The 18,545-nt window shown below is 41.5% G+C and overlaps 1 protein-coding gene across 1 annotated transcript in view; it reads left to right on the plus strand.

Annotated features, from left to right (window-relative positions):
- Positions 1 to 18,545, plus strand: part of eng (endoglin) — a 40,611-nt gene that overhangs the window by 18,424 nt on the left and 3,642 nt on the right. Inside the window, exons 4-11 of the mRNA XM_058055178.1 lie at positions 4,315 to 4,431; positions 8,936 to 9,113; positions 12,501 to 12,675; positions 12,754 to 12,856; positions 12,949 to 13,141; positions 13,750 to 13,901; positions 14,682 to 14,909; positions 15,138 to 15,204. Of these exons, the coding sequence (XP_057911161.1) occupies positions 4,315 to 4,431; positions 8,936 to 9,113; positions 12,501 to 12,675; positions 12,754 to 12,856; positions 12,949 to 13,141; positions 13,750 to 13,901; positions 14,682 to 14,909; positions 15,138 to 15,204 (1,213 nt within the window). The remainder of the gene's footprint in view (positions 1 to 4,314; positions 4,432 to 8,935; positions 9,114 to 12,500; positions 12,676 to 12,753; positions 12,857 to 12,948; positions 13,142 to 13,749; positions 13,902 to 14,681; positions 14,910 to 15,137; positions 15,205 to 18,545) is intronic.

Genomic DNA, 18,545 nt, shown 5'->3' on the forward strand with positions numbered 1-18,545 from the left:
ATTCCTTTTCAGGGAGTGAAGCCAAAAGAATAACTGGAAACGGCATCATCAAAGGTCCTTCAAAAGTGGCACTGGGAAATGAAAAAAAAAAAAAGAGGAAACAACTGAAAGAATTTTGAAAGTCATGAAAGAATGTCACAATCGAAGGGTGGGAATTTAGAGACAGGCTGATATGAGAGGATTATTTAAGAAGTTATCGCTCAATGACGCGTCTGTGTTGGGAATGGCACTGGCAATACAGTACAGTACAGTACATGCATAAATAGCATAAATGACCTTCAAGACTAAACCATTATACTTTATGGTACATACCAGTGGTGTCCTCTCGGTACAATCATTAGAGTAGTTTTACATTACAAAGACTAGCGCCTTTCATTGTCCAATAAATTGACTGATTATTTACTTTGTACAACCATGTAGCATCATAAAACGCATGTCATCGCTACATTTCGTAGTTATCAAAAAGTCAACCCTTCATCATACTTGTATGTGTTTGTATATTTGACTCATGCCCATTGCCACACTCTATAATGAATTCAATTGCAGTCATGTGATGCTTATTTCTAATAATATATTCTTCAATATAAAATCCACAGTTCACGTAAACAATAATAATACAAAATGAATGCCTTTAGAAGACATCAATTGAATCAATATGCACGGCGGCCATTATGCAACTCTGTCCTTCCCTGCATATGAAGGACAAATAACAGACACCCTCCATCACTTTTGCTGCGTGTAAATGCAGCATCTGTGTTTTTTCTGCTGGCAGACAATTTCTTCGGAGGTCTCCTTAGACCTCATTTGTTCAGTATAAGGTGTGCAAATTTGCTCGGCTCAGGCCTGAGCTCATCACAATTCTCTTGGATCAGGCTCAAAAATCAGGTGGAAAGAAAATGAACTTAGTTGTACAGATGCGCATTGTTCCCCCTTGTACGCTTGTTCCCCTCCCAATTGGAGACGACCCAGAAAGCCATCGGCTCTCAATCAAAAAGAAACACACAAAAACAGACCTATATTCCTTTTTTAAGAACGTTAAATTCTCACCAGAGGGAGCATTTGTCAACTGTTCCTTTCCAGTGCGCTAACATGTACGGTGTAATTGAATTCATTTCCAATCTCTCACCGTTCTTAATGCGGCGATCTTGAACTCATTTTGCTATAGAAGTAATTACAAACAAACTTCTTACTGCTATTAAATCAGCCCGGGGCGGGGGAAAAGTTACTTGAAAGTAACTCTAAACTTAATATTCCCACAGTAGGACTCCTCACTTGTTCAGTGTTTATGCTCATTAAGGCTGATTCATAACTACAGTGCTCATTAACCAACCACATCACCATTGTGCTGAATTATAGCTTAATTATGTCTTAAGTGTATATATTGAATTACATTAACGAGCAAAATAGTGCCGGTCATTACGGTAATATTGATGGAGGCCACTGTGCTCCAAAACGATGACAACGACATAAAATGATGCTTTAGCTTGTTTTGCCAACATATGCAGAGGTACATTTTAGTGGATCATGCAAATTCCGGTTTCTGCAAATGTAAAAATAGCATTACCTCGTTAGCCTTTTTAAAGACTTTCCTCCTCCGAGTGACTGGCGCCGCTTGTTCACATGTTCATTGCATATACTTGCAATAACAACAAAAAAGCAGGCATAGCTGTCACACCCTCGGCTGATTATGCAACAGACCAGAAGTAGCAGCCACAACTTGACTGCAGCTGGATGCTATTTTTAACGCGTCAAACAAACTAAGCCAATTTACAAGCCTTGTTAATTGAATCCGCATTGTCTGACGGAGGAGGAGAGAAGTTGCTTGACGTTAAATTCTAATTTAAGTTATTTAATGCACGTGATTGCCCGTCTAGCGTCCACCCGTATTCATGAATAAATCATGGTTAAACATGGACTATTATTTGTCCAAAATATACATATTTGGGCTAAATAAACTAATACTGTAAACTGCAAATACTGTAGAAGGCATTCAGAAGATGCATTCAAAGACATGATGTTAGGTAGTATTTTACACTGGTCACTAGGTGTCAGATAAGGATCAGACTTCATTGCATGAACAACAGACTTTTATTGCAGGTTTGAATTATCTCACAATAGACACAATAATCCCTAATAAATCCCAGACTACCTTAATAACCCCGTACCAAATATCTCACAACAGGCACAATAATCCCTAAAAAATCCCAGGCTACTTCTATAGCCCGGTACCAAATATCTCACAATAGACACAATAATCCCGAATTAATCCCAGGCTACCTTTATAGCCCTGTACCAAATATCTCAAAATAGAAACAATAATCCCTACTTAATCCCAGGCTATTTCTATAGCCCTGTACCAAATATCTCACAATAGACACAATAATCCGTAATAAATCCCAGGCAACTTTTATAGCCCTGTACCAAATATCTCACAATAGACACAGTAATGCCTAATCAATCCCAGGCTACCTTTATAGCCCTGTACCAAATATCTCACAACAGGCACAATAATCCCTAATTAATCCCAGGCTACCTTCATAGCCCTTTATACCAAATATCTCAAAATAGACACAATAATCCCGAATTAATCCCAGGCTACCTTAATAGCCCTTTATACCAAATATCTCAAAATAGACACAATAATCCCGAATAAATCCCAGGCCACCTTTATAGCCCCGTACCAAATATCTCACAACAGGCACAGTAATCCCTAATAAATCCCAGGTTACTTCTATAGCCCTGTACCAAATATCTCACAACAGGCACAATAACCCCTAATTAATCCCAGGCTACCTTTATAGCCCTTTATACCAAATATCTCAAAATAGACACAATAATCCCGAATAAATCCCAGGCTACATTTATAGCCCTTTATACCAAATATCTCACAACAGGCACAATAATCCTGAATAAATCCCAGGCTACTTTTATAGCCCCGTACCAAATATCTCACAACAGGCACAATAATCCCGAATAAATCCCAGGCTACCATTATAGGCCCGTACCAAATATCTCACAACAGGCACAATAATCCCTAATTAATCCCAGGCTACCTTCATAGCCCTTTATGCCAAATATCGCAAAATAGACACAATAATCCCGAATAAATCCCAGGCTACCTTTTATATCCCCGTACCAAATATCTCACAACCGGCACAATAATCCCTAATAAATCCCAGGCTACTTCTATAGCCCTGTACCAAATATCTCACAACAGGCACAATAATCCTGAATAAATCCCAGGCTACCTTTATAACCCCGTACCAAATATCTCACAACCGGCACAATAATCCCTAATAAATCCCAGGCTACTTCTATAGCCCTGTCCCAAATATCTCACAACAGGCACAATAATCCCTAATAAATCCCAGGCTACTTCTTGTTCGTCACTGGAAAATACGATTTTTGTAGTTAAGACAGTGCATCACATGCTGATTGATTTTCTGTTCTTCTTAGGATATAAATAAAAATATAAAAAATAGTATTTGTTTGCAAAGAAGAAAGCATGTGCTGTTATGCAGACATCAGTATTTTTGTAGCTGAAGAGTACTTGTAGGATACTTCATTTTGCCGCCATTGTATTATGCTCATCTCTTGCTTGGCACAAAGATAAGAACAAGATAGAACACAAGGGCTGCTAAGGAGCCGACTGGCTGTCACAAAAAGAGTCGGGCGACTGGTTGGAACAGTGAGAGGAAGCGAACAGACACAGAAGCTCAATAAAATCTATGGAGTCCAATGCCAAACTGGAAGTACTCGCGTTCAGGTTAATTAGTATTCTGTCAGCTGGTGTCCTTGATTGACACATCATCACTGGCTGCATTTGATTGATTCTTAAGAAGATCTTGTGGCAGCAAAGATGACTTGCGTCCCACCTCGTTGCTTTTGTGATGACAAACAACCTCGTGATAGGTGGAAGCACCGCAGCCCTTTCAGAAGGTTGTGCTTTGTTTGCGCAACGACGGTCGACACTCGGCGCAGCACAAAGAACCTCATTACAGGCGCCACGGTAACTCTCCCTGGGATGCTTTGACAGTGCGGCGGGGAATATTTACGCCGCTTCACTTCTCCGCCTTTTCCTAATCATGCTCTGCTTTTCATCTACTGCCAAAACTTTCTGTGCCACGCAGCCATTCCTCCATATTATGAAGCTTTCATAACAAGCATTAGCGGTTATTATCTCATTCTTATGCTTAAGCAGTGGAACATTTGCATAGAAAAGAGAGTCATCAGTCGACGCTATTGATGGAACTTAATTATTCATGAGGGTACAACATGCACCGTGTCAAGTGTGTTGCTTTTCTCTTCTTTCAGGAGGGGAAGATTTTCTCTCTGGAGGTGGCCGACGCGAGGCCCATGAACCTCATCATCACGTCGCCATCGGCAGCCTACGGTCTCATCAATGAGACCAATGCTGACGTCAATATTTACGTGAGTAGCTTTTCTACCTGCAGCTAAGGGATACGTTCGATGGCTGCAACCTGTTGTTATTGTCGAGCCAAAGCCGATTGGCCGGGGAAGCTCTTCTAAGTCCCCGTCGTACCTCCTCACAATTTGCACACACAGCAGTTTTCTTTTGTGGGCCTGAACTTTGTCTGCACTGCTAAGTGTTTTCTTCATTGATAAATGTGCTTATCCTGCCTCGTATCCTGCCACCCGTGGCAGCTTGTATCAGCGTCCTATCAGCCTGGAAGCAGGATTTAGTTTGGAACTCAGGAGGGAAATGTTCCTGTGTAAAGTGTCTCTTCATTGCACGCATCACCATTTGCACTCTCAAGCTGTTTTTGGACAGTGCAGAGCCTCGGACCAAAAAACATCCGCTTCCTTTTCGTACCTTACACGGGGATGTATGTGCGTTGGTGACATAAGTGATTCCTCGAAACAGCAAAAAAAATATTTTTTGTAATCGAGGTACTCAAATTATTCGAATAATCCTTGTAGTCCTAGTTACAGATGCATAATTAAATAAAACACTACTTGATGGCAGTTTTAGCTGACCTCCTTTATGATAACATTCTGTGTAATCTTCTGTAATGACAATGTGATTGCGCAACAATGTTGAAAATGTCAGTGGAAATTTTTATAGTTTGAAAGATGTAAATTTCAACAATGAAGTCCGTTATTGTGCGTATATATGCATGTATATAATTCATTCATTCATTCATTTTTTACCGCTTTTCCTCAGGAGGGTCGCGGGGGTGCTGGAGCCTATCCCAGCTGTCCTATCTGGGCGAGAGGCGGGGTACACCCTGGACTGGTCGCCAGCCAATCACAGGGCACATATAGACAAACAACCATTCACACTCACATTCATACCTATGGACAATTTGGAGTCGCTAATTAACCTAGCATGTTTTTGGAATGTGGTAGGAAAACGGAGTAACCCGGAGAAAACCCACGCATGCACGGGGAGAACATGCAAACTCCACACAGAGATGACCGAGGGTGGGATTGAACCCTGGTCTCCTAGCTGTGAGGTCTGCGCGCTAACCACTCCACCGCCGTGCCGCCCGCATGTATATAATATGTATTATAATAATGTAATATCTCTCCTTTGAAATTTCCTATGAAACTTCCAGATGATGAATATCATTCTACATATGATACGTATGACAATTCGAGTGACAATTCAGCTTTTGCCACGAGCTGTGACAGATGCAGGGTGTTAATGTCACAGCGTGCTCGTGTTAGCAGCAAGGGTGACCCTGAGCCAAGCTGTCAGAGGCGATGACGCACGTTCTCAGATGCAGAACAGCTGCTGTTTTCTCTGACACTGCAATGTGCAGTTAAACACTATTATACCCCTGGTGGTACGGCTCATCCCTCAAAAAAAAAAACCAAAACATCCTGCAGTCACGGGGAACGTTGTCCAGACTCTCAGCGATAAAGGTTACAATATCATACGACTGTCGGCATATCAGAGCCACATGACATTTGGAGAAACAATCCAGCAGTTTTGATTGGCAAGCTGCTTTTGTGTTGCAGCAAAACTAAAGTGACATGTGTTGAACTTGCCTTTAGCCTTGTGGTGTGCCAGGATGACATCTGTTTGGCAGCAGCGTCTTATATACGAATACCGTGGTCGTGCAATTTTTAAATTTAACACAAAAATGACAAACAAGCATGTCTGCCGTGTGTGGGACTTCCTGTCTATCACCCCTGTCCCCGGGGTGGCGCTATTTAACAGGAGAAAAGTGATGGTAGGTGGTCATAGCGTGCTTATAGTTGGTCGTAGCGTGCTCGTAGGTGGTTGTAGCGTGCTCGTAGGTGGTTGTAGCATGCTCATAGGTGGTTGTAGCATGCTCATAGGTGGTTGTAGCATGCTTATAGGTGGTTGTAGCATGCTCATAGTTGGTCGTAGCATGTTCATAGGTAGTCGTAGCATGTTCATAGTTTGTTGTAGCATGTTCATAGTTTGTTGTAGCATGCTCATAGTTTGTAGCATGCTCATAGGTGGTCATAGCGTGCTCATAGTTGGTCGTAGTGTGCTCATAGTTGGTCATAGCATGTTCATAGGTAGTCGTAGCATGTTCATAGTTTGTTGTAGCATGTTCATAGTTTGTTGTAGCATGCTCATAGTTTGTAGCATGCTCATAGGTGGTCATAGCGTGCTCATAGTTGGTCGTAGTGTGCTCATAGTTGGTCATAGCGTGCTCATAGGTGGTCGTAGCATGCTCATAGTTGGTCGTAGCATGCTCATAGTTGGTCGTAGCATGCTCATAGTTGGTCGTAGCATGCTCATAGTTGGTCGTAGCATGTTCATAGGTGGTCGTAGCATGTTCATAGGTGGTCGTAGCATGTTCATAGTTTGTTGCAGCGTGCTCATAGTTTGTTGCAGCGTGCTCATAGTTTGTTGCAGCGTGCTCATAGTTTGTAGCATGCTCATAGGTTGTTGTAGCATGCTCATAGGTGGTTGTAGCGTGCTCATAGGTGGTCGTAGCATGTTCATAGTTTGTTGTAGCATGCTCATATGTGGTTGTAGCATGTCCATTGTTTGTTGTAGCATGCTCATGGGTGGTTGCAGCATGCTCATAGGTGGTCGTAGCATGCTCGTAGGTGGTCGTAGCGTGCTCATAGTTGGTCGTAGCATGTTCATAGTTTGTGATAGCATGTTCATAGTTTGTGATAGCATGTTCATAGTTTGTTGTAGCATGCTCATAGGTGGTTGTAGCATGCTCATAGGTGGTTGTAGTGTGCTTGGAATTCCCCGCCTACTATTTTTGGATTCTGCATCAGTCCAACACTCATACAAGAAAGTACCTAAACGACCCCCTCCAGGCTGAGTTGGCTTTCACCACTTTTTCTTTGCGTGCGACCTCTGTGACCACTGACACACTCCCACATGATAAAAACCAGCAAAGATAATAGTCATCTGTGAGCGTAAGCACTTTCCTTTCTTTTGGGGAAGAAATGCTGACTGGGTCATCATTTGCGGTCCCAAAAAGATGCGAGAGGAATGATAAAAAGAGCCATAAAACACTCGAGTTACATTCAATTATCTTTTACAAAGAGAGGGAAAACGCTATTTGTGCACAAAACAGGACCGCTTCCCGTGTCTCAAATGAGTGATTGTCAGCAGCAATGTGTTTGCAGCATTATCTTGAACTCCATTCAAGCTCAAGCGGATGCTGAAATACACAAGTATTCCTTATTTATTGAATGAATTTGAACCCAAGTTTTAATCCATGGGGGCCTTCCAGCACATCTCATGTAAAGATAAAGTCGATTATTTCCCATCGGGGCCAGACGAGGAAACGACAGAGTCTCGTCGATGGGGATGGATGTATATATTTATACCTTGTATGGAGCCAGATTCCAGCCGACTGTGGTGACGCACAAAGCTAAAAAAGGTCCCATTTCCTGGCCCCACTCAGGAAGCAAAGGAAAGACCTTGGCTCCAAAGGGGTTGTGCAACTGGGCTTGTGGACACTTAACCATAATAAACATTTCTTTTCCAACAGGGCCGAGAGAATAGAAGAAGGAGAGCTGGGTGGAGGGTTAGGAATAAGTGAATGAGAGAGGGGGCAGACAAACATGTTTGATATGGAAAAAAGTCTGGGAATGCTCCAGGCAAACAGAAATAGAAACAATGCTGACACTGTTTGTTTTTCTTCTTGGAGTAATGGCGAGGATTCTTACTATTGTTTTTTGCAAATAAACAGGCACATCGTGGTCTTTGTTGGAAATATTGTTAGTATAGATGGACCGAATAACCCATAAATTATGAATCGATTGTAAAGAACGTGTGCTGAGGCACATTTGAGTGCACTACTTGGCTGCCACCAGCAGAGGCACTGTTGCTTCAGTCTCAACTAGTTTAAGACAGCTCAACAATGACTAGGAAACATCCATTAAGAACATCAATAACTCAATCAAACCAAAAAAAACAGACTGTAGAGTGCATTTTTTCATACTCGGCATGCATTTTTGACAGTTTTAGTATTGAGTTCAGTCAATCTGCGCGTAGGTGGAATGAAAAGGTTGACGGTCGGAAAATGTGTTTACTCTTGAGGTATTTTTAATATTCAAATCATATTTACTTACGCTCTGCCTGTTTCTCGTCATGTGGTCTCCCATAGTGACTTTGGACAGCCCTGATCTAAGTTACAGTTAAGTAACATCAGAACAATGCAGAAATAACGGGAGTTTTGTTTCTTCTGTGTTTTTGGAAAGCTCGGGATACGGAACACAACATAGTCATCCCTCGCTACTTTGCTAATTTTCAATTCCACGCCTTCCCTTTATTATTCCAAATATATTAATTAGTAAATGAGCGCAGTTGTTACTCAGTGGCTTCTTTGTCTTTTTTTCTTGACAGCGTACTTCCTGCGGTAGCTTTCATAAATGTAACATTACTGACACCTAGTGACCAGTGTAGAATACTAATTTAATCTTATGAATGTCCATGTAACCTTATTTGGTTTTTATTTTCCAGAAAAGCAACGCCTCCACAGTCGTCCTGTACACCAACGGCCATCTCGTCAACATCCATACTGTCGACTTCCCTCGTGAGGATGAGGAGCTGGTCAAGTGGGCGACCAGGAAGTTCGGAGGCGTGACTTCCTTCACCACCGTTGCCAACCTTAAAGGGATGCATTTCAAGGCAACAGAAGGTGAGGCTCTATTTCTAGTATTGCCGTGGTGTACGACATGCTGAATGAAAGCTGAACTCTCCTGCTCTCGCCAGCAGCGGTACACTCGGCGTGAACACCATTATTTCCCGACAAATCTTCCTTAAGGCGCCTTGAGCAAGAGAAGAACTCTGACATGCCTCAGGATTGCATGCTGGGGGTGCTGGAGTAGTGGCGGTTGCTTTTTATTACTTCTCTGGTCTTTCCCTCTGCATTTCGGTTTGTGAACTACTATGTGCTCTCGTTACGTGTGAGCTGACACTGTTACTATCCTGGGCTTTCATGTCAGAATAACACAGCGTGGATTTGCAAGAACGCGTCGGTTGGAAAGAGGTGCGCTCGCAAACAAAGGGAGGGAAACCTGGATTTACTTCTGGGCATGTAGGTCATGAAAACTGATATAATCCAAGAGGAGACTGGGGGCAGCAAGGAGGGTCACGAGGGTCGCAGGGGATGCTGGAGCCTATCCCAACTGTCTTCGGGCGAGAGGCGGGGTACACCCTGGACTGGTCGCCAGCCCATCACAGGGCACATAATATGTTTTTCCAAAAATGTTGTTATATTTCATTCATTCATTCATTTACTACCGCTTATCCTCATGAGAGCCGCAGGCGTGCTGGAGCCTATCACAGCTATCTTCAGGCGAGAAATGGGGTCCACCCTGGACTGGTGGCCAGCCAATCCCAGAGCACATATAGACAAACAACCATTCACACTCACATTCATACCTATGGACAATTTGGAGTCGCCAATTAACCTAGCATGTTTTTGGAATGTGGGAGAAAACCGGAGTACCCGGAGAAAACCCACGCATGCACGGGAAAAACATGCAAACTCCACACTGAGATGGCCGAGGGTGGAATTGAACTCGGGTCTCCTAGCTGTGAGGCCCTCGTGCTAATCAGTTGTCCGCCATGCAGTGTAAAAACATTTTATTTTCTCTTATTATGTCTATTATATTGGGTAATATGAGTATAAAGTTCACTATAGGGGTGTTACTTCATGTCTTGAGGGCTCTAAAATTAATTAATTAATTAATTCATTCATTCATTTTCTACCGCTTTTCCTCACGAGGGTCGCGGGGGATGCTGGAGCCTATCTCAGCTGTCTTCGGGCGAGAGGCGGGGTCCACCCTGGACTGGTGGCCAGCCAATCACAGGGCACATATAGACAAACAACCATTCACACTCACATTCATACCTATGGACAATTTGGAGTCGCCAATTAACCTAGCATGTTTTTGTTTTGAATGTGGGAGGAAACCGGAGGAGCCGGAGAAAGTTGTTATATTTGTTTCTGAAAATATTAGGACTTACCACATATTTTGTCTTTCATATTTTATCACTATGGTACTAAAATGAAATGATTCTTCCTCATAAGATTACAAGTTAATGTGACTTGATCCTTGTAAAATAGTTGCTGATGAATACCAGCCATATTTTTCAAGATGAACCAAGTGTTCCATTGAAAGTGTTCCGAATAAAGTCAGCCTTGTTTCTGAAATCTGAAATAAATAATATTGACTCTCTTGGCTAGACAGTTGTATTGAGTCATATTGCATAAGGATTTTGAGATGATTCCAGCATCAAGCCCTGCAAAGTTCCTTGACCCTTGCGGGGGTGTTAGGATGAACACATGTACTGTTGGTCCTAGCCAGATGTATTCTGGATGTAGCTAGAGCCGTAGAAAATATGTGCGAGTTCCTTGAGAGAGCATGATTACAAATTCAACGCCATGCCGGCAACAAGAAATACATAATAAGCAGCTCTGGGCAGCAAGCTGCTTTTAAATTCTTGATGCCGCACTTCCTCGACAGTCTGACTGAATGTGAAAGCAGCATTAAGTGATATTGGAGTCTTTGTAGTAGCTGACACTCACCTGCCCCTCTAGGCTGTTCAAATCTGTTTAATGTACACGCTGTTGAGGTTTGCACGCTTGTAGCAATGCAAATCAGTCCTTCGCTACTTTGTGGTTTGAATTTCGCGGCATCACAGTTTTTATAAAAAAGATATTAAAACATGCTGTTTCGTGGTTGAATACATCCTATCAGTAGTCAAAAATATGCACATTGAACATTGAACACTTGCAATTTTTTACCTAAATCGGGGTGGCTAAACTACGATTACCAATTCAATTTCGTAATTTGATGTGGTGGGGCGGCACGGCGGTCGAGTGGTTAGCGCGCAGACCTCACAGCTAGGAGACCAGGGTTCAGTTCCACCTTCGGCCATCTCTGTGTGGAGTTTGCATGTTCTCCCTGTGCATGCATGGATTTTCTCCGGGTACTCCGGTTTCCTCCCACATTCCAAAAACATGCTTATGAACATGCAGGTTAATTGACGACTCCAAATTGTCCATAGGTATGAATGTGAGTGTGAATGGTTGTTTGTCTATATGTGCCCTGTGATTGGCTGGCCACCAGTCCAGGGTGTACCCCGCCTCTCGCCCAAAGACAGCTGGGATAGGCTCCAGCACCCCCGCGTGAATGAATGAATTTGATGTGGTTTGATATTTAAAGCGCTTCCGAAAAAAAGTTGCGACCGTAACCCAAACGGTAAACAAACAAGCAAACAAAAAAATAGTGTTATATTATTAAATTATTAAAATGTATATTAATGAAATTATTTAAATCAATAATATTTTTTATGAAATTAATAAATATATTTATTTATTATTTTATACTATATTTTACTATTGTACAAATATTTATACATTAAATATTGTGGAGTATTTCTTATGAAAACATATTTTTAATAATAAAAATATAGTTTTTTTTTTAACACAAGACATATATATTATTTAATTCTTTGGTGAGACCCAAGCTCCAGACAGGCTTAATTCAGGTTTATCGCCCAATAATCCCAATTATCCCAATTATCCCAATTAAAAATCCCTAATCCCTAAAACATGGGCTAGAGTTGCGGCCATAACCCACGCCGACATCAGCGGGCATCGTAAAAAGCTTCCATTCACGCTTCGTAAAAGCTCAATAGTGTAGGCCGCCGTAGAAATACTTCTCCACATGAAGGTTCCTTCTCCTCCCAATGCCAATGTTTCATTCACACGATGTCAATTTACTCTGAGCAGTAAATTCCCTTTACATTGGCCAATTCTGCCATTGTGTCTGCCGCTGAACGCAGACTGAGTGACTTCTCTTGGCCTACACATGCACATTCCAAGGACACCCCCCCCCCATTTCAATTTTGATGGACTGGCAACCAAAATGATTTGAATTGCAATAATTACAATAGGAACTAGTCAGTCAAAGCTGAGCATTATTTTGCCTCTCATACGGGTTCATAGAGTGTCGGATTTCTTATTGGCTGCAATACCGGTGAATGTACATTCATCATGAATGTGTTTTTGCAGGAACAAAAGCAGGCCCTCAAGAGTGCATACTCAAAAATGAAGATCCTTCAGAAAAGCACTTCATGAAGATTGAAGCGACGGCCTTGACGTCCTCGTTCAAGTCCTGCTTTCCGCAGCAACGCGCTGATGATTCCAAGCTTCATATCATAAACATCCCGGAGGACGCCAACGTTCGGTAAGACCGCAAACTAACGCACTGCTTTGCTCCTCCTGTAGTCTAAATATCCTAAATCTTTTATTCCATGTGTTGCAGCAACATCTCTGTGCGTGTGGACACAAAGAAGACCAGTGTGTTCCTGAGGGGTCCACAGGGCACCACGTGGACGTTCCTCAATCTACAGCACACAAAGTTTTGTGTAGGTCTTGGCACATTACATTATTCAACACTCTCACAACCGAAGTCCCAGAGTCATGACTAATTTACTTTTATTCTCACTTGCCTCGCCAGAGTAACAACGAGATCCTCCTGCCCGCCATGGCCCACACCATGCAGCCCGTGTGTACGCTGGGCAGCGACAAAGCCGAGGACGTGCAAAGGAAGGCGTTGGCTTACTTCAAAGTTGCAAACTTCACCAGTTACACCGAAATCAGATCGGAAGAGTCGACGTTGTTACTGGTTCTTGGACAGGGAAGCTCACCAGGTGAGAAGAAACGTATCGAATAGTGGAGGACGTGCCTCAAAATCCTTGTCCTGGTGTATCATGGTCCTTGCTCCTGAAACAACATGTCTTTACCTTACATATGCATCATACTTACCTGTATATTATTATAGTAGATATTGATATGATGGCGGCACGGTGGTCAGGTGGTTAGCGCGCAGACCTCACAGCTAGGAGACCAATGTTCAATTCCACCCTCGGCCATCTCTGTGTGGAGTTTGCATGTTCTCCCCGTGCATGCGTGGGTTTTCTCCGGGTACTCCCACATTCCAAAAACATGCTAGGTTAATTGGCCACTCGAAATTGTCCATAGGTATGAATGTGAGTGTGAATGGTTGTTTGTCTATATGTGCCCTGTGATTGGCTGGCGACCAGTCCAGGGTGTACCCCGCCTCTCGAATGAATGAATATTGATATGATGTAAATGAAGTTCCATCAGCCGTATCCACCCCAATATAAGCCAGACCGGTCAGAGGCTTTCTTCCTGTCACTCACCTACCAGCCAATGACTATGGGACACAGAAGCCTACTGGAGAAAGCATCTCAAAAGTTTGGAAGTTCAAACAAATGTCATTCCATGTCTCTCTCAGTGACGCCCACAGCAGCCGTACCCTCCTTGTCCTCCACCACGGTGCCGCCTGATCAGATGCCTTTGTTGATGCAGCTGTACACGTCCCCGGATTACCGCTCGCCGCTGGACCCCAGCGCTAAGGTGCAGAGCGACAAGAAAATCTATGCTGAGGTGAGAGCTAGCGCAAGGCACCATGCCTTCATCCCGCTTGAATAGCATCCTATGTTTACGTATTTTTACAGGTTGCAATCAATCAATGATATGCTGCAATAATAACAGCCAGGAGACCAGGGTTCAATTCCACCCTCGGCCATCTCTGTGTGGTTAATTGGCGACTCCAAATTGTCCATAGGTATGAATGTGAGTGTGAATGGTTGTTTGTCTATATGTGCCCTGTGATTGGCTGGCGACCAGTCCAGGGTGTACCCCGCCTCTCGTCCGAAGACAGCTGGGATAGGCTCCAGCACCCCCTACGACCCTCGTGAGGATAAAATGAATGAATGAATAAATGTGAAGTGTTGTCAAAACATGCATGGCATGTAAAATATTAATGCCAAATACACCACATGGTGGCGCTGTTATTCAACTCCAAATTTGACCCCATAATTGGATTCACTTTGAATTTCTCATGCAGCTCAGTGCGCTACCTACTGCAACTTTTGGCTGTTTAGATGGATCACCATGAAATATGGTACACACCTTCCGGGGCCTGACATGTCTGTCAAATCTGAACAAGATTGACTGAAAAACATGGCCGCCATCCATTAAAAAGTCTTTGAAGGAGCACTGGTGGGACTTAGCACCTAATTGTCCGTAAGTCATGGGCCATTTGCGTAATGATTATCAAAGGTGTAGGACATGTTAGCCTGTCCTCCAAAGCATTTTGAGCACGCCACCAATGTCCTTCATCGGGATGCGCCATGTAACTTACTGTGTTGTTTTTTTGTCCAGATTTCTGGCAACACTCTCGGCGCCATGGTTCTGACCATCCAGGTGATCAGCTGTTTGGTGAGCTCCAAGGGCTCCAGCTCGGTGGTCAAGGACCTTCCCTTCATCCCAGAGTTCTGCTCCTTGAATTTGTGTCCCAACAGCACACGGCTCAGCTTCTCCTTGGGTCAGCTCCACGAGCTGACCACCACCTGGGACGTGGAATGCTCCGTCAAACTTTGCTACAGCAAGGTAGGAATCCAACTTGCAGTCTCCCATGGGGGACCAGATCACATTTGAAAAGCGCGTCAAAAGACGTGACAGCTCATTAAGCTTTCTGCTGAGAAATGTAGCATGTCACACAGCTTTCTCTGCTGTCTGGTAAATGGAATAAATGGTGAATGCTAGTGCCGGATTAGGGCTCATTAGGGGCTTAAATGCAGGGCGACTCGCTCAAGTGTTTTCTTTGCTGCTCACCAGAAATGTGTCGACGGGGGAAGAGTGAAGAGGAGCCTGGAGGTCACACCGCCTTGTCAGCAAACACTGAGTGAGTTCAGTTGAATCATCCAAAATATGGTCCAATATGGTGTCTACATAAGCGTGTATAAGCAGCGATTGCCTGTCTGATAGCAAGCCTCTCACTGGTGGAGGAAGCCGCAAGATGACACAAACTCATCAGATGCAATCCAGCAACAGTAGCAGTAGTAGCAGTGCTCTCATAAATACTCTTAATTGTTACGGTTTCTTTGTTAGGTGAACTCTTTTTATTATGTTGGCTGCCTCATGTTGCTACTTGAGGGTAAAACATTACAACTCCTCTCAGTAGGACGTTAGATGTCTTCTTTATTTGTGGTCTCATTTTGAAAACTCAATCACGCGTTTTTATGTAGTTTAATTCCTGGTTTTGGTCATTATGAAACAAACAAACCAAAAAAATATTGTTATATTATTAAATTAATAATTATTAAATTAATTACATTTATATTAATTAAATTATTTAAATTAATAATATTTTTAATTTTATACTATATTTTAATATTATACAAATATTTATACAATAAATATTGTGGAATATTTCTTATGAAAACATATTTTTAATCATAAAAAATATTTTTTAACACAAGACATATATATTATTTATATATATTATTTAATTATTTATATTTACTGTATCATGTTATCTTTATTGTATTTATTTTGCATAGATTTTTTTTTTCAAGTTCTCATTTTGAAAACTCAATCACACTTTTTTATGTATTTTAATTCCTGGTTTTGGTCATTATGAAACAAACAACCAAAAATTATTGTTATATTATTAAATTAATAATTAGTAAATTAATTAAATGTATATTAATTAAAACATTTAAATTAATAATATTTTTAATGAAATTATTATATTTATTATTTTATACTATATTTTACTATTATATGAATATTTATACAATATTGTGGAATATTGCTTATGAAAACATATTTTTAATCATAAAAATATTTTTTCAACACAAGACATATATATTATTTAATTATTAATATATACTGTATCATGTTATCTTTATTGTATTTATTTTGCATAGATTTTTTTTTCAAGTTGTCATTTTGAAAACTCAATCACACTTTTTTATGTAGTTTAATTCCTGGTTTTAGTCATTATGAAACAAACAAACCCCCAAAAATTGTTATATTATTAAATTTATAATTATTAAATCAATTAAATTTATATTAATTAAATTATTTAAATTAATAATATTTTATGAAATTATTAAATATATTATATTTATTATTTTATACTATATTTTACTATTATACGAATATTTATACAAGAAATATTGTGGAATATTTCTTATGAAAATATATTTTTAATCATAAAATATATTTTTTTAACACAAGATATATATTATTTAATTATTAATATATACTGTATCGTGTTATTTTATTATTTTGCATAGATTTCTTTTTTATTAAATGCAAACCCTCATCACTGAACAACACCTGTGCAGAAATAACCTCTTATCTGAAAAAGTCCACCATTCTTTGCTCCAAATGGCCAACATTTTCCTCAGTCCGTGTCCATGTCCATGTCCGTGACCGTGTCCTGGCTACCGGCTGCCGGCAGCAGCTTTGGTTGCCATTGTTGCTTTGAGTGCACCAGAAGCGGCGTGCAGGCGGTTGTCATAGCACTGAACTCAGGATGCCGCCTGTAAGTGGGTGCGGAGCGGGGGCGGTCTCGTCCTCTAGGAAGGTCTGCAGGCTGACCTTGTGGCCACAATCAAAAGTAACGACCCTCAGGGGACACAGCCCAGGCCCTTTGTGTTTCCAGGGGGGGGGGCTTTGACTCTGTGCTGTCCAAACACAGGCGCTGCAGGGCCTCCAGCTATTGTCGGTCCATTCGACTGCAATTACTCAAACACGGAGGAACTCTTAGATGATTCCACCGAGCAGTGGAATCACGCCAGGAAGTGGACGCTGATTAAAGGGGGGGAACTTGGAGTTTGTCCTCTTCTTAGCTTTAGATGAGAAACCAGGGCATGAATCACATCAAGATGTTTTCAGACCTGAAGACCCCTTTTAGGCCAAAACTGCAGCATCAGAACCACGACTGTAGATCTGACATGGGATCCCGCAATCCACTTCCCTTCTGGCCCTGCAGGACACGCTAACTCAGGTGGCCATTTTCACCAAGAAATGTACAGCGTACATGTACTTTACTTCTACTTACTTCTAAACTTGGAATATTATCTGATCATGCAACACTCCAGCGTCTGCGTCTCACCTTGACAATCTCACTTTAGCTTTTTGGGCAATTGTGTAACAATACCATGAGCTTTTATTCAGATTTATTGACAGTTTGAAGTGGCCCTTCGAGGGCAGCCATAACTGGCATGTGGCCTTCAAGGACTACAAGGTTGACACCCCTTCTCTAACGTAGACGCTTCCCTCACGATCGGTACAAGCCAACACATGCGGAACAGCCATGTTACTGCACCACTCGGAAATAAACTAAACAATACTATTTTCTACTTTTAGTCCACGGGTATCTATTTTCTACTTTTTAGTCCGCGGGTATCTATTTTCTACTTTTTAGTCCGCGGGTATCTATTTTCAACTTTTAGTCCACGGGTATCTATTTTCAAGGTTTTAGTCCGCGGCTATCTATTTTCTACTTTTTAGTCACCGGGTATCTATTTTCTACTTTTTAGTCCACGGGTGTCTATTTTCTAGTTTTAGTCCGCGGCTATCTATTTTCTACTTTTTAGTCACCGGGTATCTATTTTCTACTTTTTAGTCCACGGGTGTCTATTTTCTAGTTTTAGTCTGCGAGTATCTATTTTCTGGTTTTTAGTCCACAGGTATCTATTGTTTAGTTTTTAGTCCATGGGTATCTATTTTTGGTTTTTAGTCCACGGGTATCTATTTTCTACTTTTTAGTCCACGGGTATCTATTTTGTAGTTTTTAGTCCACGGGTATCTATTTTGTAGTTTTTAGTCCACGGGTATCTATTTTCTACTTTTAAGTCCACGGGTATCTATTTTGTAGTTTTTAGTCGGCGGGTATCTATTTTCTACTTTTAGTCCGCGGGTATCTATTTTCTAGTTTTGAGTACATGGGTATCTATTTTCTACTTTTTAGTCACCGGGTATCTATTTTCTACTTTTTAGTCACCGGGTATCTATTTTCTAGTTTTTAGTCTGCAGGTATCTATTTTCTACTTTTAGTCCGCAGGTATCTATTTTCTACTTTTAGTCCGCGGGTATCTATTTTCTAGTGTTTAGTCCACGGGTATCTATTTTCTAGTGTTGGTCACTGGGTATCTATTATCTAGTTTTAGTCCGTGGGTATCTATTTTGTAGTTTTTAGCCCGCGGGTATCTATTTTCTACTTTTTAGTCC

This window comes from Doryrhamphus excisus, chromosome 2 (assembly GCF_030265055.1).
Source record: "Doryrhamphus excisus isolate RoL2022-K1 chromosome 2, RoL_Dexc_1.0, whole genome shotgun sequence".
NCBI lineage: Eukaryota > Metazoa > Chordata > Actinopteri > Syngnathiformes > Syngnathidae > Doryrhamphus > Doryrhamphus excisus.